This window comes from Onychostruthus taczanowskii, unplaced genomic scaffold (genome assembly GCF_017590055.1).
Source record: "Onychostruthus taczanowskii isolate IOZ18803 unplaced genomic scaffold, ASM1759005v1 scaffold30, whole genome shotgun sequence".
NCBI lineage: Eukaryota > Metazoa > Chordata > Aves > Passeriformes > Passeridae > Onychostruthus > Onychostruthus taczanowskii.
Window position 1 is genome coordinate 2,580,606 of NW_024500350.1, and position 21,726 is coordinate 2,602,331.

Sequence of the window (21,726 nt, forward strand, 5' to 3'; positions counted from 1 at the left end):
AGAAGTTGAGAGGCAAGAGGGATTTTAACCTCCACATCCCCTGCAGAGTCAGGAAGTCACAATGGAGGGAGGCCACAGCCACCAGACAATCCACAAGGAATATTTATAGCTGAAGAAACAAGGGCAGTTATGCTTTGGGTACAGCAGGCAGCTGCCACAGCAGCTCCAGTAATTAACGTGCTGCTCTCGGGACACCTGGCAGAGCTCTATTATCATAACTCACATCAGGCATATTCCTGGCACTGAGGAGCCCTCACCCACCTTCTCTCCCAGTTCCTTCAGGCAGAGAGGAGGTATCCTACAGGAATTAAGACCTCGCTTGCTGCCAGGCTGGTTTTTGCCAGTGAAGCAGAGAGGCCTTTCACCCACAGTACCCTTTAAGCTGGATGATGCTTTCCACAGTTCCTGTGCCACAGTGATCCTAATGCCTCTTCCAAAGTGGAAGACCTTCTGCAAGGGATGAAAAAAAAGCGCTTGTATCCCCAAAGATACCACCTCCAGTGGATCTGAATACTATCTAGAGGTTTTAAAGGCTCTAGCCCAGCACCAGCATTTGATTCTAACTGCCCACCCAGCAAAAAGGTGTGGTCGTCCCAGCTTATTAAGCTCTGATCTTGGGGATGATCCAACACACCAAAAACCAGTTGTGAACTGGGCAGCCTCCACATGCAGCTCTGGGAGGCCAAGGCAGAAGCAGCACATGGACAGAAGGCAGCACTTGCAGGTGCTGCTCTCCTTTCCTTTCCCTATCCTTACTCAGGGCCACAGCCTGTTTCTGAAGCTGGTCAATCTCTGAGCACCAGGAACTTTCCACTTTGGAAAGAATACCCTAAAATACCAGTTCTTTCTCCACTTAATTTGAAGGAATTCAGGCACAAAGTGTTCTCAGAAAGTCATTAGGTGCAAGGATTCTGTTCCTGGCCTACCTGGGGTGTGCAGGATCACAGCCAGCGGCAAGCTTACACTCTCTGGGGTAAATACACTTCCATTATCATTTTTCACAACAAGAGAGAGATAGAGGCCAGCAATAACCCCGAGGTGACTGGCATCTAATTTTTCATCATTGGAGTATTTATGGCACAGCCGTTTGCAGCATCTTGTAATCACTTTACCGCCTCCTTGACCCCTGGCTCCCCCTTATTCTGCATCTCCTAATTGCATCTGAACAAGCAGGAGGGAAGCAGCAAAGTGGATAGATGCAGGAGAGCTGAATGCTTGGGTTGTGATACTTGGAAGGACAGCAGAGGAGGTGCAGAGCCAAATTTGGCTGTACCCCCCACCACCAGCTTGCTCTGATCTCTCGCAGCATATGAAAGTGGAGCTTTCCTCCTTCCTGACACTGGGTGACCTTGAGGAGTTGTTCTCTGCCTCCCCAGTTCATTAGCATGGTATGAGAGATTAATGAGTTTCCTCCAAGAAAGTGTGAGGGCATCATCTTTATACACAAACACAGCCCCAAATTCCTGCATATTTGTAGCCTCTCCCGGCAGGGCATTGACAACTACAACAATATTTATATTGACTACAAAAGCCCCTGGGTTAGACAGCACAAAGCAAGGGAGATGTGGACCAGCGTGACACGGATGCACAGAGGGCCCTGCAAACATGTCAAGCTACAAGCTGCCAGGGTTAGGAGGTACTTGGGTTCAGCAAGGATGAATGTTCCTGACGGCCACTAAGCCCTTGTCTGCCACAACACCAACAGTGCTTTCACCACTAAGCCAATTTTTTTCCTCTTTTCTCCCCTACAAACTTCTCAGTTGAGTTTCTCAGGATTTTCCAGCTGCCTGGAGGGTGTAGCTTCAGGGGCAGCATTATCCTGCCCACTGTGTCATGCAGGAGTTGCCTGAAGGGAAGGAAAGTCTCTCACTTTAAAACTGCTTAGCACAAAGGAAGAGAGAAAGCCTTGTTGCCCAGGGCCAGCGGGGTGTCTGCTCACTTCCAGCTTCTTCCCTGCACAGTGCACACCAAACAGGTGCAACAGGCTTGAGAGACCAGCTCTGCCCCAGAGCATTATACCGACTTCAACTTACAAGATAAATCCCAGCTGCATTATTTGTATTTATAGTCCTGCTTACAGAAGCATGAGCTACGTGTGGGATTTGCTGATGTAGTCCAAAAATCCACATTTTTGGACAAGAGCGTCAGTGATCTCACTCAGACATACAGTGCAATTTAGGATGGCGTTAAGTTGCAGACTTATTTAGGAGTAAAAAGATATATGGATCTGTCCAGAGCTTTCCTCCACAGCTTCTGATAATGTTCATAGCAGCTGAACTGCACAGTTCTGCAGTCCTGGTACTTTCTACCTGTATATTAAAGAATTAATGGTAATTTCAGGGGATGAGAGATCAAGACTGCTGTCTTACTAGATGAAGACAATGATGTGAATCAGGCAGGCAGCAAGGTCAGACCTCTGTTTAAAAACAAAGCTGGTACTAAAGCACCAAACAGAATACTGGAAAATATGCTGTTAAGAAAAAGGCTTATATTGCATTTCCCAGGGGATTGTTTAGCTGACTTAACAGATCTTCTCCAACTCTGGCTCCTAGGATGCTGTCACAATCACTGTCACAGAAAGTAAAACCACACAGGGGAAATCTATTCATTACTTATTTTCTACCAATGTTCTGAAAACCTAAGATTTGTGGCTCTGCTGGAACAGCCTAGTCCAAGAAAGGAATTTAAAAGGCCCTTTTAAAACCTTTACCACTCGGTGTAGGGAGTGGGTGATCACATATATTAGTTCTGACACCTGCCCTATTCAGGAGAGATTGGTCTCCAGTATCAGGAGAGAACAGTGTCAGCTTTGGTGCCTTGCTGCCCAAGTGAGCTGACTCCAAAGGACAGCTTTATTCAGGGAAAGCAGCAGCATGGCCTCTCAGCCTTGGCAAGGTGGCTGTGCTGCACAGCAGGGCTGTGGTTTGAGCCCAGCATCACCTCTGGTCAGCTCCCAACTGCAGAATGTGCAGAAAAGCACATTTCAGAGATCTATGACAATATATACACAGAGATCCATGAGACAATATATACACAGAGATCTGTGCAAAGCCACTGCTTCACCAAGTTTTTTAGTTGGTTTGTTTCCAAGGTTTATGATCACCAACCAACACCACCTAAGTCAAGCCAAGCACTAAAGTGTACAGGACATTCTTCCTTGGGGAAGTCAAGAGTGTCTGAGCTCACTGATGGCCTCTGCCCATTGTATCTCTGAATCTCTTGCACCTTGCTTCTCTGAAGGGCTGGTAGCACCTGCAGCACACCTGGCCATGCATTCAAGCAGCACCACAGCACCCTTCCCTTCCAGACAGCCCTTGTCAGCCTGCTGGAGGTACCAGAGGGACACAGTTGGTCCTTTGGAAAAGCTCAGCATCCAAGTGACAAGCACAACTCAAGCTCCACTTAGGAAAAACACACTTCTCATTGTGAAGTGAACAGACAGCTCTGTACAGAAAACACATTCCAGTCCCCTGCACTATTGATTTTCCAGTGAAAAGAGACAAGCTAATCCATTAATGTTAGTTGTTTCAAAGTGTGGTCTTGCAGTTGCTTCAGTCTGGTCCCAAAGGCTGATTCTCTCACCCAGTGTTTGCCTTCTGGCTGGTATTTCTTTTACTCAAAATGCCATCAGTTACAAGGAAGCAAGAAAAATCACCCATCAGAAGCTGAACTCCAGCTCTTAGGTCACAGGCACAACAAGTTTATATTTCACTTCCACAACACCACATTCATCTGCCTCTCCTCCTGACGGCTCAGGAGGAACATCTTTTTCACAAGGCCAGTTATTATCTGAAGATCCCTTTGCCTTAGGAAACACAAGGAGTGTGGCAACATCCAGTAGAGCCAGTTTAGCTATCACAGGCATATGATGAGTAAGCAATTGAAAGGATTTATTGATGAGCCCACAGAAGAACGGAGCAGGATGAAGGAAGCAGGATTTATACCATATTAACATGGCTGTGTGCCAATTTCAACCTATTAGTTGCACAATAAAAAGAGTGGAGGCTTGCCTTCACATCCCACATCCAGACACCATTTATTTTAGCAGAACTTGGCTCCTATCCCTCTTCAACCACTTCAGACCAAAGCAACAACTTAACTGACCTTACTTTTTGGAAGTTTAGTAGATGAGAGGCATGAGAAGACTCCAGTCAGCCTCTGAGACAGGGCTTTTAGCCAAGCAAAGCTGTATTTCAGGGGCACCTATAACAATCTGGCCTACTGATATTGATACTTAATGCAGTACTAATTCCTCTTGTGTCACAGCAATGCTTCAGAACTCAGATGGCCTATACACACAGAAATGGCACAACATTCTGGACTCTTGAAAAGCTTTTTTCTTATTTTGAAGGCTTTCAGAACTGCCTTAATGCACAGAAGTAGCAGCTGCCTTTTTTGTACATTTATTTCTATATCAGTATCATAGTAAACCACATCAAAGCATTTGTGGTAAGGAATATAATGCAATATTTTTGGCAAGAAGGTCTTACCATGAGAAACTTCTTATAGGATATGCAGGGTGACAAGCTAATAGTGCCCCAGTCCTGCTGCATCCTTACTGCAAGCTGAAGTAACCTAGAACACAACAATGCTACAGTTTAAGCAATTTCTTTAAACAAGATGATGACTTCACACATCAGGATAAACTTCCACCAGCTTTCCTTCCTTTTCACTGGCTCACTCTGGGAGCCCAGGACAAGTGCCCCAAACCTTTTAGATTGATGTGCTGTGAAATCAACCCTTCCTGGTCCAGCTCCTGCCACTGAGGCAGCTTTCTTCCCCACCATAGGTTCTCAAGGTCTCTAGACACTGAGACCTGTAAGAATAAATATCCAGGAGACAGCAGCTGTGACCCATTTATTACTGAATGTTGCTGCAGGGCACAGCTGAGGAAGGCAGGGCAGAGGAAAAGTGCTTGCTGCAAAGGGAACAGTGCAGAAAACCCAGGTGCCCTTGGAAGAAGCACTCTGCTTGCAGCACTGCTCCAGCTCCTAGTTGGAAACAGACAGCTTAGATCAAGCATGGATGTTCAAGTACTGCCATGAGGGCTCCTCTCATATCACTGCTGGGAGGCAAAATAGAAAACAAACAAAAAAAAAAAACAACCAAAAAAAAGAGAAACCAACAATGGACCGAGAGGCCACGAGAGCATCATGTACCAAACAAGCGGATAAAACTGCCCCAGTGCAGGTAAATGCATTTGGAAAGATCTATTTTGACAATAAAAATCTGAGATACCTTTACCCAGAGCAGGGCACAGGCAGAGCCAGGAAGGGGAAACGCTGTGGAGGGAAGCAGAGCACGTACAGCAGGCACACAAAGCAGCACTCCAGCCTGCAGCCGGAGCGGGCCGGGAAGGCAGCACCGCGCCGAGGCCGACGGGATCCACATCAACGCTTATCAGTTCAGCCTTTGCGTTTGCTGATTAAGTTCTGCTGGTCCTGAGCAATGGAACAATAGCACGTGTGTCCTCAGAGCACCCCCTCACCCCCCTGCACAGCCTCCTGCAGCTGCAGCCCGGCCCCGCTCTGGTCACCGATCAGAGCGTCGGGCCGGGGTGACATTGTCCCCTCCCGAAGAGGGACAGTAAGCGCCTGCGAGCCCGCTCATTTTATTCACTGCACAAGCACGTTTCCAACTGGGATAATCTCCATTAAACCATCTGCGCTCCCATCCTCGCCTGGCCCGCACCCGCTGGGCTGCCTGCGATACTGCAGCATCTGTGAACCGGCACAAGCGGATGCCACGTCCCTCTCCCGGTCAGCTAAAAAAACCAACGGAGACTCAGACAGAACAGATGCACCCGGTGGCTTTGACGCGCTACCGAGCCAGGCTACCAGGAGTACCTGTGCCAGTGCCTCTTCTGAAAGGCACACGGCTCCCCTTGAGAATTTAAGCCATTTCCTTTCCATCGTGGGAAGACACCATGTCCCAGATTGCCAGAAGAGGAGGGCTGAGAACAGAGTAGAGGTTTCAGCCTCAACGGCTGCCCTGGTGGAGAACAGAAGCATTGTTTGCCAGGTCATGAACACAGTTTGGATCAGACACACTGAATGGCTGCTGATCCCCAGGATTTAATCTCTTATTTATCTCAGTACCTGCTTTCTAGAAACAGGGACTATCATATCACATTCCCACATGAGTTCGACACAAAGACAAGGAAGTGTTAAAATGAAAGATCTGAAACTTAAATCCGCTGCCCCTTCCCCACGACCTCCCCAGCATAGCCCAGTGGAACCTACAGAGAGCATGATAAAGCAGCTGCACTGAAGTGTGAATTCAGCACTGAGAGAACGTGACCCTGTCCTCAGCACTGCCAGAGACAGCCAAGGGACTTGGGAGTCACTCCAGCTGTTGAGGACGTGGCAGGGTGGTAACGGGTCTGAAGCAAAGATAGAAAGCCATCGATCTGCTTTAACTGTGATCACTGCCTGCCTTAAACAAGGTCGCTGGGCTGCCCAACACACGCCTTTCCTGGAAGAAAATTTGTCCTGCAGAGTCTTGCCCTCACAGGAGTGGAACAGCACAGCAAGGCTCACCCTTCAAACCTCCCAGATCTTTTATGGTCCCAAAAAGGAGGCAAGTGTTAGCAGCAGGTGATGGGACAGGAGCAAAAGTCTATTTACATATTTCCTGCACTTGCTTTCACTTATTTGTTTAGCAATCTTTTATTTTCCAAAGCAATTTATAAACAAGAAGCGAGACGACCATTTGTTCAGACAAAGGTTAATAGGGGCCTAGCAGTCTCTGAAGACTCTGCAGACACACTTAGGTGTGAAATCTTGGAGCAGCAATAAAGATGCTGCACAGACAAGCAAGTCTCAAGAGAAGAGTTTAATCTGTCTAAATATTCTCATTATGTACATAGTTTTCAGCTTCCATTCACAGTAATCAGAGCAGAGACAGCTTCCAGAAGCCTTTTTAGACAGTAAGGTGTGAAAAAGGATTTTTACATCAGCCATTATTCCTCTCTTCATCCCCAGCTTGAAGAGTCAATGTTTGAAATGGTTTTTGTCGAAAAGAAGACACAGTGTTGGGAGAGAAAAAGTTGACAGGAGGAAGGCAGCACGGGTCTTTGGCAGACTGGTGGGACTTGGCACAAAGCAGCTCCCATTGGCACCATTTGTCCAGAAAACCTCAAATAGATTATTCTCCTCCAAAATAGGTTTTCTGTAGGGTCATGCACAGAGTATGAAATATAACACTACTTCCAGAGAACTGCTTCACTGGAGCAAGCAAGATGATTCAGTTACATCCACACATCTTCCTCCTAGACATCACTTAAACCTAAATACAGTACTAAGATAAGGCAGGAAAACTAGAGGCAGGCATCTAGGACAAAAGGGCTGATCCAAAACTCAGCTGCTTTCTTTTGGGATCACAGTGTCCATCTGTCCCCTTGCCACAGGGGAACTTGTTTGCAAGAAGAGACCTTGTTTGTCCACTGAAACGTGGAACCTGAATTATTCCATCAGGCAAGAATTCAAAATAGAAAGTTAAGAAAAGAGAATAGTTCTCTATGGATACGATTGCCTGGGACCAAGAGAAGCTGTGGTCTTAATGCACCTCTCCCCTCCTCACTTTCATGTTACATTTCCCCCTTCAGACAGGCAGGTTTCAGCTTTAGTGGCATGTTCAAAACTCTACTTCTACACACAAGAAGCTTGCACAAAATGTGTAGAGATAATTACAATGGTTTACTACTAATTTTTTTTTTGCTTGAAGTCAAGTGACTTCCTTGCCCTGCCCTCCCATCCCCAGGTTTCTCACAGAAATTTTAAGAGCTCAACTGGTCACTAGCTGTCCACACTACAAACAGAACAGTGGGGAAAATAATAACCAGGACAGCAGGTGAAAAATATTCGCCAGCATAGCTACTTTGCAGGCACCCCAAACTCAAAGCCACGGTCAGTACTGTGGTCTGAGTGTTTTATAAATGATTACATCTCTTATCCCTCTCTAAAGAGGTCACCATCCTCTGTTTTCTGCAGAATGAAATCACACGGGTCTAGCAGGGAGTGGGACCAGAAGTGCTGGAGGCAGAACAAGTTCCAGTTTACTCCTGTCCTCACCCACTAAAAAGCATTAGAGACTTTTAACAGAAAAGCAGAACTTAAGAGATAATGCTAACACCCAGAAGTATCCTGGAAATAGTGATTTCCAGTATTTCCAGATTTAAGTAACCCACTACAGACTGGTCTGCTCTCCCACAAACAAACCCACCCTTCACCTAAGAGGGTGCAGAGAACAACACCGAAGCCTTATTCCAGCTACTGAGCAGAAAAGGATTAACCACTAGCAAAGACTTTGCAGATATTTATTCTCCAAATCCACAAGACAAGCAGAGGGAAAAGCTCCTCTGAGACTTATGTACACAGACTTCAAGTCTAATGCTTACAGAGTCTTAATTTTTTTAATTTTGCAAGTCCTAACAATTATCTTCATGAATTATAGACGTAATATCTGAGAGACACAGGCAGTAATTAATGCATGTCTGCCTTTTCTGACTAGCTCCTTCTGCTGGGTCAGGGAGAGTTATTGAAATTCAGGAAGGAAATCTTCAATCTTCTAGAAGTTTTAAAGAAACAGACCAAGACAGAATTTAATACAGCAATAATATTTCTCTTAAATAATTAACTAGTCTATTAGATTCACTAATATTTCTGAGGCCCAGCTCTTACTTTTGCAGTGACGCTGGATGTGATCCACTGCATCTCCAAAATGTACTAACCCCAAAATTACCTCTGGATTTCTCTGCACACACGTAGCCACCCTCATTCCTTTTACTTAAAATTCTCACTGAGACCCTTAACAGAAGCCACACTGTGCTGCACTAGCATCCTTCCCTCCTCCCATTTTGCCCTACTGACATCTGTCTCCAAATACGAGCTCTCAGCACTCCCCAGGCTCTAAAGAAGCCACGTTCATCATCCTCTGGGAAAAGCCCTGGGTTCAGAGCAGAACCCCAGCACAGCATCAGATGCAATAGACAATCCTGAACTAGACAAAGCTATTACTAAGGCAGTGTATACCACTGGATGTTGTCTAAGCTGGTTGTTTCCATCATCTTTCAAGTAGCATTCTCCTGCAGCATTAACAATTTTATTCACATAAAGAATGGACTCAATGATCCTTGTGAGTCCCTTCCAACTCTGGGTATTTTATACTGTAAAAGCACTCAAGTGAGTTTAATATACTTCAGCATCTTGACAACAATCACCCCCAAGCAAATATTAATTAGCCAGTCACTGAAAAAAACAGTGAAGAAAAACCCAGCCTTTGGCAAAAATATCTCACCTGCTTAAGCAATATAAAACTACACACTGAGATGGACAGAACTTAAACTCAAAACCATAAGGATCATTCTGATGGCAAACAAGTTCAAACACAGCCATGCCACCAAGAATAGGGAGGGGGTATTCGGCCAAAAAAGTCACACTGAACCAGAAGTTTCATATTCTGTTGTTCACTTGAACTACATTATTTCTACAAGAAAAAAAGATTCCCTATGCACTAGAAGCAGAGTTTAAATGGCAACAGTGGTCATTCCAATTGCAGAAGCTCACCAGATACAGCCTGTAAGCATCAATCCTTCGAATTGGCCCCCAGCACTTGTCCGTGTCGTTGTACTTTGTGCTGTCTCCAACACTGCAAGAATGGTTGCCAGTGACACTGCTGGGAAAGGAGGGAGAAACAAAAGAGAATAATTAACTCCTAGCAGATGTCTTCCCCTCTCCTGCATTCAAGAAAGAAGAATTAGCAGAAGCCAATCCTCCTCTCTGTTCCTGGTCACACTCACTTCCTTACATTTTCTGGACAGTGTAACACAGTGAGTTGCTGAGTACCAGAGATTTAAAGGCAAATTCTTGGATTACCTGCAGTTATTTGCTAGTTTTGCCATTTAATCATCAAGCTGGTGAATTTAGATATTTTATGGATCGTTGAGTTTTTCCATTTTCAAGACTGAAGTACAAATCCAGCCCAGATTTGATCAAACCAATCTATTTTATTATCTGTTTCTTTGAGAAAGGCACTACTCCCAGTCCAGAGCTAAGTCCATGTACCATCACCACCCACTGGCCTCAGGCTTAGTAAGCATCACACCCCTCAACTCTTACCCAAAGTGAGAGAGAAGGCAACATATTGCAGAGTATTGCAATCAAACTATGGAGCAACAAGTCTCATGTCTGCAAGTGCTGAAGCTGGAAATACTTCAGCACCTGAGCACCTGCCTGGAATCAGGTCAGCTACTTGCAGTCAAGCAGCAGGCATTCAGGTGAGGAATACAAAACAACTTCACCACCCACCCACAAGAGATGAGCTGTCCTTGAGTCATTTCTCCACCCCTTGCTTTGGAAAGTATAGCTGATCCTAGTCAGATTTATCACCCCATCAAACCCTAAGCCTGCCCTGTTCCCTGGCAGCACACAGCCCCTCAGGAGTAAGCACACTTACCAGGTCACCTGCATTAGGGAGACTGGCACTGCTGCTGCATAGATTGCCAGATCTCCATAGAGGTAGATAATTATGCAGAAATAGAAGAGGTTGACACCCACTGCAGAAAAAGAAAATATTGTCCAGATTCAGCAGAGTACACAGAGACTCTTGTTCTCTGCATTTCAAATATACAAAATTTTTAAGACCTTAAATCACCATTTGCCTCCATAGTTTCTGCAGCAAACCACTCAAGCTCAGGGAACTTACCATGGAACAGGAACTGATGGGTCATGAGGGGTCTCAGAGCTCCACTCTGCCTCCTTCAATACCTGTTACTGACACTAAATAAACCCTCTAGTTCAAGCCCATCCTGCAGTCTAGACCAACAGGTCTCACATAAGTCACCTGCCAGACGAAAGTGTCAGCTCTGAACAGCCACAGGCAAACATCCGGGTGAAGTGCAAGCACAGTGTGAGCACAGCCTGACAAAGTGAAATGCAGAGAGAATCTTTATAGGCTCTGCTGATTCCAAATCCCCTGACTGCAAACCTGCAGGACCTTCACAATGTGGACTTGTAGGGATTTAACCCTTCAGAGCTCAGATTCCAATGGGCTGAAATGGAGCTGCTTTGGGAGATTCCCTACCACTGGCAACTTGAGCCAAGGTACAATCCTGCAAAGCTTTAAAACTGTTTCTGCATCCCACTTACCCTGATGCCACCACATACACTGTTCCTGCCCCTACTCATTTTTTGGGTTAAGCTTTTTCTGTTTTGTTTTGTTTCTTTCAATTATTTTTAATTTAAAGCTCGCCCTGCCTTCACCTATGAGATTAAAAGAAAATCTTACACAAATAACTGGGTGCACAAAACAGCCTTACTGAGGCACAAGAAGACACTGCTGAGAAGAACTAAAATCTAAAGGGATAAAGAAATGCTTGATGAGACTCCAGGATCCTCTTCTTGCAAGCAAGTCTGTACAAATCTCACCAACAAGTTGGGAGGTATTTTATTTCAGAGTCAGATGAGTTACAGAATAAAAGCCTCAAATTTATTTAATTTAGGAAGTTGACATTTAAGGAAAACAGCTCAAGAAACCTGCCCATACTTTCAAGTTGTGATGCCACCTGATGCTTAATCCCAGTGCAGCTTGAGCAAACCTCAGACTCATGGCTGTGACACCTATCAAACAAGGACAGCACTGCTGTGGGACTGAAGACTCATTCCCACAGTGCCTGGGTGCCCCAAAGTTTACCATGTTTTACCATCATACTGCCCCTGGATCTCTGGATGTCAGGAAACATTAATAGGCATTCTCCTTCATTTAAATAAATTATTCTATGTGCTGAGCCTGCTTAGCAAGAAGGGAGCTGTATGAGCTTCCCTGCTTCTGTACAGTAGCACACTAAATCAGTGCTCTGGAGTTGTTCCTGGAGACAAATGGACTTACTACAGAAATTGTCAGATCATTCTATAGAGTTCTCCCACTGTTTTCTTGCTCTGTGAAAGATGTCTTCACAGTTAGGGCATCTCTGCGTTGTTCTGGAGACAGCAACAAACTACCTACCAGTCTTTTCCAATTTCCCATTAAGAAGGGTTGAAGGTTTTAAAAAATACCTGACATAGCACAGAAGCTGCAGAGACACGAAGCTGAGGACTACACAGACTCAAGACAGATATTCTGTTTTGGGATCTGTGACTGGTCTCAGGACTCAGCTGCCCCACACCCACACAAAATAAAGCTGACATGACCAGCCAAGCCTCAGCAGCAGCAGCCAGTACCCAGCAGCACCCCCATTCCAATGCAGACCTCTCTGTCTGCAGGAAGCACAGGTGACACTCCTCTCCAAGACAGGAAGATTTTAGCATCAGTTATTTTATAAACTGCTGCTGACCCTCCCTGATCAATACTTTCATTACTTGGCACGAAACGAGGAAAAAAAAAAAAAAGCAATTACTTCCTGTGAGGAAACAGCATGATAGATGTGCCTAGAATCTATTACTGCAATAAATGACTGCTCAGTCCAAGAAGAAAGCACCCAACATTAAAAAATAAAAAAATCAAATCAAGAAAAAAGTAGTTTTTCAGAGACAGCTCTTTCAAAAGAGCATACAGTCTCTTCACAGCCTAAACCTAAGTCAGCTCCCTTTAAGAAAGCAGACAATCTGAAATTGAGATTTATCCCCAGCTTACCTCCTAGGACTGCAGATTCAACTCCTGTCAGATTGTTGAAAATAAAAATCAGTCAACGGAAAGGAGCAGAGAACTCTCTAGAAATCAGGGGTTTTGAGGTCTACTGCACAGCTTTCATCAGCCTTCCCTCTGGAGGCTGTAAAGCCCTCCATCACCTTGGGTTTGGATCCATACTTTGTGTATCATCAGTAAACACCCAGACATTTGCCAGCTGTGAAACCTCACGGGCTGGTGCTTGGAGCTGGGAATTCCCCAGTGTGGCCCATTTTCTCAGCACTGAGTGGTCACTGAGCAGCTGCCCATGCTGAAGGCCTTTCTGTGCAGCTGTGGGGAGGCAGCACCTCAGCAGGGACCTGCAGGGACCTTCACCTGTCTGTCTCTGCAGCCACACACAGCCAGAGGGTGTCTCTGAATCAGTGACAGGGATGGAGCCTCACTGCTGAGCTCCAACATCGGGAAAGCAGCAGATGAGTTAGAGCTGCCCCAGATCCTTTGCTGTGGGCATCTCATCCCCTGCAGAAGCCATAAGTAGGGTCAGGCCATGGCCTGCAGCTGTTCCAGCCTCCCTCCTGCAGATGGACTCATCCCTTTGCGATGGGCTGAGCAGGCCCTGGGGAGGATCTCTAACACAGAAATCAGATAACTCTGGCTAAAGCAACATTAAGAAGAGGGATTAAGATTTAAGAGTCCTAAGCAGTTTATTTCACTTTGCTCGGAAGCTACATCAGTGCTGATGGAGAGAGGACACATATTCCCAGCACCCTCTACTGGCTGAGCACCAGAGAGGCCCAGAACCTGCCTGGCTCCTGGGGGTCCTTTCCAGCCCCCCTATGAAGCACATACAAAGAAGGGGCCTCCTGAAACGTGATGAGAACACTCTGACTCCTGTAATCCCCATCCCTCCACAGCCCAATCCTCAGCAATACAGCCAAGCCCTGCTCTCAAAGCTCCTCTCAAATGTTACTCCTCAGAGGAGCATCAAGAGACAGGCATGTGTTCACCATATTTTACACACAGCAAAGCAAACAAGCAAGAAAACTTGCCTTAGGTCATAACAACTCAATGGCACAGGCAAGACTAGGAACAAGATGTTTCTGACACACTTCACTTCTCTGACTAAAAACATGGCAGCCTAGTCCAAGGTGGATTATTTTGATAGTCCTAAATGATTCAAAACTACCAATTCCCAGAAGAGGCATGTAGGAAAATTAAAAAGTTTTTTTCAATTAACTTTACAAGTAAAAAATAAAGTTCAAAGAATATTCACTCCTTAAACCCAGCTGTCCTTCAGAGACAAGAGCTTTACACTGGTATAACACTGATGTAATGTAGTGGAAAAAACCCAGCCTTCTATTACCTCTTTGCAAGGTGGCCAGCAAAGAAGGGAAAACATCACTTTCCACAAAAATTGGGGCCTGACAGGCTCAAAACTGCACAGCCATGGAGTCTGATGATGTTCTGGCTCTGCACAGCATTTCATTGTCCTGCTTTACAGGTTTCAGAATCCTCATCACTGTGGTTTGCATTTCTATCACACGCAGCAATGGATGGGACTTTATTAGAGCAGGGTTACAAGTTTGTTCCCTGGCATACAAAAAACATTTAAAGGCAAAAAGACAAGCCAGCTGCCTACCACATCCTCAGCAGGGAACTCTTCAGCAGTTCATGTCCCAGCTCTCTTGATAATTCCCCAGATGCAGACAATTCCTAGAAGCTCCTATCAGAAGTCTCTCTCCTTCAGACTGCTATCTACAAGGCTCAGGGAAGCCTGAGTCTCTCATTCTCAAATGTTACAACCAAAATGCAACAGAAAACATTACAGCTGGACTCTACTGCTTCAGAAAGTGGATATCACAGAGGACACGTGGTTCACAGGTAGGTGAACTGAAGTCAGAAAAGGCAGTGACTTCCACTTTCCTGTATCAAGACACTGCTCCCATAACCTGCATTGTTTTGCTGGTTCCATGCCCACCACAGCAGGTTCTGGCCCACCTGGCCCATAAATACTTTATAGAAACACCACACAAGAGGATGAATACAGTCCACAGTGAGAAGGAACAGCACATCTGGGTGGAATTATCACCAACTTAGGATGCAAACCCACACTGAGAAGCATGCAAACTTACAGAACAGCCATACACACAACATGCAGGAGGACTTAAAGGGACTTTTGAAAATCACTTACCTTTATTGAAGAACATGGAAGCCATCTGGCCCATTTCCACCCTCTCAGTGATTTCAAAGATATTGGCTGAGCCACGTCTCTCTGCAAGTTAAAAAACAAGTGTTTCAACCAGTCCCTCCAATAAGCCCTAAGGCCAGATTCCCTGGATACTTGGGAACCTCTAGCAGCAGTTTGAAGGACAGTATGTACAACTCCACAGCTGCAGAGTCACTGGGCCAATTACTCTGTGAAGCTAGTCTAAGGAGTTTAGAAAATAAGATGTTCTCATCTTAGTGACGTAGAGGGAAAAGATTTTATCGGGCTGCAGAAGGCAAACTGAATGCTCAATGAGTCTTATCTTACAAGTGTTGAGGACTTTGGGATGAGAGCATGTGGAAGTAAGGGTGAGATGGACAGAGGAGTGCACTGGCATACTGTCTGCAGAGAAGAGGCCTCACACCAGGGGAAGCATGAGCTGGGTACTCACGAACGGACAGGATAGGCCGTGTCTCTGCTCGCTCGTAGCCATCTTGGAGGAGAACATCACTGTCAGACACTCCAGAGGAAGAATCCTCATCTTCATCATCCTCCTGGACAAAAAGACCACTGCTGAGACATCTGCTACCCACAGTAGAGGCTGTGCCACCCCCAGTGTCATGGTCACTTCCAGACACTCAAAGGAAGGTCCCGAACAGGAGGGGACCTTGCAAGCAAAGGCAATACCAGGGAACCCAGAGGATGCTGTGGAGGGCAGAAGAGGACACTGACAGAGCAGGCTGAAGTGAGTGACATGTGCCAGCCCCAGGTCACATACACACACAGCAACACTGCCCAATTCATGCAGTGATAAGTGACACAAGGAAGTTGAAAACTTCAGGAAAATCTGCAGTGCTGCAGAACTGGGAGAAAAAATATAAATCCAGGCATATCTAGCTAACACAAGCAGGTCTAGCTCCTAACTCCATCCCACTAACACTAAGCCAAGGGGCCTAAATCAGTGCAAACAATTATGCCTCCCTCTGATCCAGTAAAGCCACAAGTAAGTTTCACAGCAAGGACATAATTCAGAACTGTCCACAACCTGGGATACTGCCCAAGTAACAGCAAGGACATCCCAGCCTGTCCCAGTTAAATGACCTGAGATCAGCAAGGATTTATAGTCCTCAGCACACTCCAAATAGCACCAATATATTGGCTGCCACCTCTCCACATTCACTGAGCAGCGCTTCTGGGCAAGGAGAGTGTGATCAGTAAGAAATGTGAACAGCACAAGAGATTTTTCAAAGCAGGAGCAGAAAATCCTGTCTTTAATGAGCAACCCCACAGGGAACTAACAGCTACATTTTATATGGCAAAGTTAAGTACAGTAGAAATTTATTTCCTTGGAGTTAGTAATGAGACAAGGCAAAAATGCAGAGGAATGCCAGGAAAATCCTACGTGATAAAACAGGAGGAAAAGGAGAATTAAGCCTCACACAAACCTTGCGTTTTTCCATTCTCTTCCATCTCAGCTGGGCATTTGCAGCAGCCATGGCTTCCACCACAAAGGTTGTGGTCATATAGCTACAGAGAGAAGAATTCAATTGATATCATCAGTAACAGTCAAGAACTGTCACTGAAGAGAAATGGAGAATAATTCCCATCTATTTGTAGGAGAAAACAAACAAACCAAAACAATGCTTTTGCCAGCTCCCCACACACTGTTTTTGATAGTGTTTCATCTCAGTTTATTGCTCCCTTCTGCTCTTGAGATTCAAGTGTTCAAGCAGACCACAATATGCAGTAAAATATAACACACCCCCAGATATAATAAGACACTTTAGATATCTGGAAGGCACATTCCTGGTGCTCCTGTGGGGTGAAGACAGCAAGAGAACTCTGATCTTTGCTAGAAGGCAAGTTTCCTTCCTATTTTTAGAACCTAGGACAAACCCAGTTCTACTCTGAAGCTCATGGCAAAAGTACTCTTGCCCCTTAAAGAATCTTACACATGGCATCAGAAGCAAAGCAGCAATAGAAGAAGAAGGAGCACATCACACATGCAGGCAAATACTGGAGGCCAGTGGAAAAGCTGTCCAGGGAGACAGGGAGAGCTACTGATGGAATGAATATCATTATCTCAGCTAAAACCAGTCCTATAATATTAATCAATAAATTTTAAAAAACCCTCAAATCAATCTTATTTAAGGCTTTAAAGTGGTTTCTCACTGCTTCAGGAACTGGACTTGCCTATTGAGTTCAAGTAAGAGATGAGTTTTGCAAAAATAAAAGGAAGTGCTGAGGCCTGTGTAGCAATTTCCGCCCAGGCTTTTCCTGCACCAAAGGTGCCCACTGGGCACGAGGAAGTCACAAGTACCAGAACAAGGCATGCAGCACTTTGAGTGTGTCTTCTGAGCTTAATCCAGTGCAGTTCTGGTAAACAGATTTGGAGGTTTGTGCTCTCCTGCTGACCTTGAAGGATTGTCTGCTGGTGCTGAATTCCGTATGTTGGATTTATACTTTTAACTAAAGCAGCTAAAAGGAATTGCTCCTCAATCTCCCAGTTCCTGGTAACCCCACAGATATCATTTTACCAAGCCTTTGCAGCACCCAGCTCTGAGGTGGTGCAGTCACAAGCATTTGACCATACAGTCTCCCTGCACAGCAGCACAGAACTGATCCCAAAAGCTCTGCCTCCAAACCAAAAGCACATTCAGGCTGGCAGAGCTGCTTACTGAAAAAGCTGGTAATTCAAAAGTCCATTTGTACAAACGGCAGGAGGGAATTTTGTTTTATTTTATCTTAAAACCAAGCAAGAAGGACGCAGGGATTCCCAGCCCACCAGAAGATGGCAACTGTAGCAGTAACACCTTAGAAATCAGTGCTGTATCCACGGCCTCCAGCTCCACCTGCTGCTCCAGCAGGGAGCTACCTGGGCAGGGGCTCAGAGTGAACCAGTGTGGCAAACAGGAGACCACCTCGGTCTCTTCCACCGGGCAGCAGCTGACAGAACAAGAGGACACGGTCTCAAGCCACGTCAGGGAAAGTATAGGTTGGATATTAGGAAAAAATTTTTCATTGAAAGAATAATAAAGTACTGGAATGCTCTTCCCAGAGAGGTGGTAGAATCACCATCTCTGGATGTGTTTAAAAAAAGGCTGGACATGGCACTTGGTGCTATAGTCTAGTTGAGGTGTTAGGGCATGGGTTGGAATTGATGATCTTAGAGGTCTCTTCCAACCTCATTATTCTGTGATCTTCAGAGTCTTGAGCAGCAAAGGTCTGGAGGGGCTAAGACAGGCCTGGCTATACAGGAATTTATGTTCCTGACTCTCTTTCAGCTGTGAGAGCATTGCCAGAAGCCAAGAGAAAGCTTACACGTCTGCAAGTCACAAAGCAAAGACCTGACCCTGTGCCACCTGTGCCTGGTTGGTGTTTGGGGAACTGACAGAGGTGAGCATGGAACATATCCACAGTGAGGACAATGTCAAAAAGGTAGGAGGGATAAAGGTTCCAGAAGACTCTGGACTAGAGGAAAAGTCCTTCCCATCAGTCAGGAAATGGGATGTACCAGAGAGTCAGGAAGTGCATCCTTCCAAATGAGGTCCACAGGCAACACCACTGCAGAAAGCAACACTCAAGCAGCAGAGGGGCAGAGTACCCAGGAAAACAGTGACAGTCTTTACACTGTCCTCACCCAGCTGAACTGCCCAGCCCCCTAAAGACACACACACACACACATCCTACCTCATAAATCCCAGGAACATCAGGAGGACGAGGCTGACGAGCCACCCTGCTGTGGCAAAGGCCTTGGGCATGGTCAGGGCTCCCGTTCCAACAATGAGGTTGAACATGTACACCAGGCCAACCTGCAACCAGCCACATGATCCAGCATCAGAGTGTGCCAGCAATCACCCAAAACACCTCACATACACCCTGATTTAAAGGGAGAGGGCAATCCCTGAGCCAGCAGGGTGGGAACAAATCCATGTGAGAAATAGCTGGAGGAAGGGACCAAAATCCAAAGAGAACAATGTGGGTGTCAGCACATTATTGGAGAAACAGATAGTCCCCTCCATTTTTCTAATTATTTTAATTTTTTTTTCTCTCTAGCTTGTAAAGTTATAAAGTGCATGAAATTTTTTTTTTTGTTTGTTTTCAAATCACTGCTTTCTACCAGAAGGTCCATGCTGTGGGTTGGGGTCTCTCCCTTTTTTCTGACCTGAATACAAGTAGTTATGGCTATGTACCTTTCATGTTTATTCCCAGTCAAGCAGGAAATATCCAAACAGAATTCTAATTCAAAGCCTGCTTGCCATTTTACCAGTAAGAACATGAGCATATTGTGAAGAAGGGATTTTACTTCCTGAAGGGAAAGGATTTTATCTTCTCTGGCAATGAGCTTTTCCAGTGTCCAAAGACAAAAGAGAACTGTGCACATGGACAGGACCCCCCAGGCTAAGAATTTAGCTCAATTAAAGATCAAAAACTGCCAAAGCTGTTGTGCTTTAGTGGGCTTTTTTAATATAGGTCAGAGTCCCTCCAGAGGAAAGCCAGTAAAGAGCTGTGTATGAGCAGACTTTTCTGGGTGTGGAGCAATTAACATCAGGAGAATGATTCCCCAGTGACCCTGAGAGCACTTCACTGGCATAAACACAGCAAATTCATCTTCTGCTGAACATCCCAGAACGATGCTTTTCCTTTGGTCAAGCAGAAATGAGAATGGTGCCTGCAATGTTCAGCTGGGTTAGACATCTTCAGGGAAACAGGAGAGCCTCAGCCCTTGGGATTACTCTAGGAAATTCATGCAGCACCAGCACAACAACATAAGAGCAGGTGACACTAATCCTTGAGGGTCCAGACATCCCAGTTACTGTCTTACTTCTCCATTTTCTCAGCTGTGACCTATTTCTGCAGCCTACAATCCACTTCTCCTACATTTAATCATTAACATGGAGATGAAAATTTTAAAGCATTTAAAATCCAACACAAAGATTTCAGGGCTGGTTCTAAATCTATTGAGTTCACTTCAAAAAAAAAAAAGTGTTTACAAAGTGCTGTTTTTATAAGCTGACATTTTGTGAAGGCTTGTGGCTATGAAAACCAGTATTTCCAGTAATATAGGAAAGCAGTAATTGGCTCTGCAGTTGCACAGGACACCACATTACAGGGAAGAAACCTCTAAATTACTCACTTCCACTGAAGTGGTATAAAACAAATTACTGCAACAGCTGCAGCTAAGTAAACTTTGAGAAATTCAGGGGAAAATGTTTACATAAAGAAACAAAAGGGAAGAAAGTGGGCTAGTTTCAATGTCCAAGTCCCCCCTGTCTATTCCAATGACAATTTGGGCTGATGAAAACATTAACAAAATATAAGAAAGTGGGCAGAAGGATAAAGAGCTGGCATGGGACATGAAGCTCTTTCTAGCACTTTTAGATCTATACTTCAAGGACACATCATCCCTTTACCTTATGAAAAGTGACCTGTGATGTAAAAAACCCATAAAACTACAAACATCAAGCATCTTTAACCACCATTTGACCCCCACAACCTCTTGAAATGCTGAGGTTATGTCCATGAGGAAGTAAGGCAAACACAATGCTGAGGAAAGAAGATTTTATAAAAAAAACCAAACTTGTGAGCAAACCCACAAGCAGTGGAACTTACATAGGGAGAGTAAAGCTCTCCGGTGTCAGTGATGCCTCCTGCCATCCTGGAGATGGAGGGGAGCCCCAGAGCAGAGCCAGAAGGGTGTTTTTGGGAGGGTCTTTTCAACTTCTGTCACCTTTAACCTAGGGAAACATCATAATGCTGTGTTATCTTTGCTGGGAAAAGGAAGAAGTCACAAGCTAGCTTTGGCACATCGGTTTTATGGTATTTGAACAGATTTCAGCAGGATCTTGCCCTTCAGACAGACCCCACACACCAGCACTTCTGTGAGAAGTTTTCAAACCTGTTAAACTGGTTTAAAAGCAACCAAAAGGCCCTGCCCTTTCACAGCATGTGATGACCAAACTTCATCCTCTCCAAACAGCCAGAGGGGTTGTTCCAGACAACTAAAACCTCAACAGGAAAAGTTACTGCCTTGAGGATGATCTCAAACTGCTGCTTCTCATGCAGCTACTACTCCTTGCAAACACGTGCCTCCTACAAATCAAAAAAGCAGCCTAAAGTCTCTCCTCCTAAATTCAAGTTCAGAAATAAGCAGACAAATTAAAATATTGGACCTATTAAAGACACACCAAGATGCTTTTCATGCATCTACATTTCCAAAGCAGAAGTATTTGGGAAGCTTTACATTGATTCAAAAAATCTAGATGTGTATGGAGGAACTGAAGTCTTCTGTAAAGTTTCAGTGTCAATGATTAGCCACGATTGAAGTAAAGGCTTCACACTTCTACATGTGCTCCTACTCAGCCACATCAGCTGGGACAAACCATCAGCACAAGCTGAGCTCCACTGAAAAACCCAGTGATAAGCTTGTACACCCCCGCTGAATGCCAGAAAAGAATCGGGCAGCACAACTCACTGAGGTCACAACTGGGCCAGCTCAGAAGGAGAGCTCCAACACAACAGGAAGGAGAGCTTTTCCCAACACACCTCGGCTCACAACGCTGAAGCCGAGCTTGGCAAACACAGAGCAAGCAGGAAGACACCGCACACGGCGGGACGCCCGGGCCAGCGCGTCCCGAGCAGGCCCCGGCCCGGCGGGGACACCGACACCAGGCCCCCGAGGGCACCGGAGCCCCCCGGCCTGTCCTCCCCGGGCCTGCACCCCAGACGGATCGCTGCTCGCCCCCCTGCCCTCTCCGGGGAACTCCCCCCGCCCCACAGAGCGCCGACAAGCCCGGCAGCGCCCCCAGGGCGTTCTCCCCAGGCCCGCTCCGCTGCACACCCTCACACCAGGACCCTCGCCAGGCCTCTCCCCGCCCGTCGAGCCCCTTCCCAGC

The 21,726-nt window shown here is 45.7% G+C and overlaps 1 protein-coding gene across 3 annotated transcripts in view; it reads right to left on the bottom strand.

The window, feature by feature from the left end:
- Positions 1 to 21,726, bottom strand: part of TMEM104 (transmembrane protein 104) — a 44,136-nt gene that overhangs the window by 22,213 nt on the left and 197 nt on the right. Inside the window, exons 1-8 of one of the 3 annotated variants that reach the window (XM_041409275.1) lie at positions 21,377 to 21,592; positions 20,444 to 20,568; positions 18,521 to 18,642; positions 16,276 to 16,357; positions 15,282 to 15,384; positions 14,816 to 14,896; positions 10,456 to 10,555; positions 9,567 to 9,675 (exon numbers count right to left, since the gene is read on the bottom strand). In XM_041409275.1, the coding sequence (XP_041265209.1) occupies positions 9,567 to 9,675; positions 10,456 to 10,555; positions 14,816 to 14,896; positions 15,282 to 15,384; positions 16,276 to 16,357; positions 18,521 to 18,642; positions 20,444 to 20,488 (642 nt within the window). In that variant the 5' untranslated portion in view covers positions 20,489 to 20,568; positions 21,377 to 21,592. Of the gene's footprint in view, positions 1 to 9,566; positions 9,676 to 10,455; positions 10,556 to 14,815; positions 14,897 to 15,281; positions 15,385 to 16,275; positions 16,358 to 18,520; positions 18,643 to 20,443; positions 20,569 to 21,376; positions 21,593 to 21,726 lie in introns of those variants that run through there. The other 2 variants (XM_041409276.1, XM_041409274.1) reach the window with 2 other exon arrangements.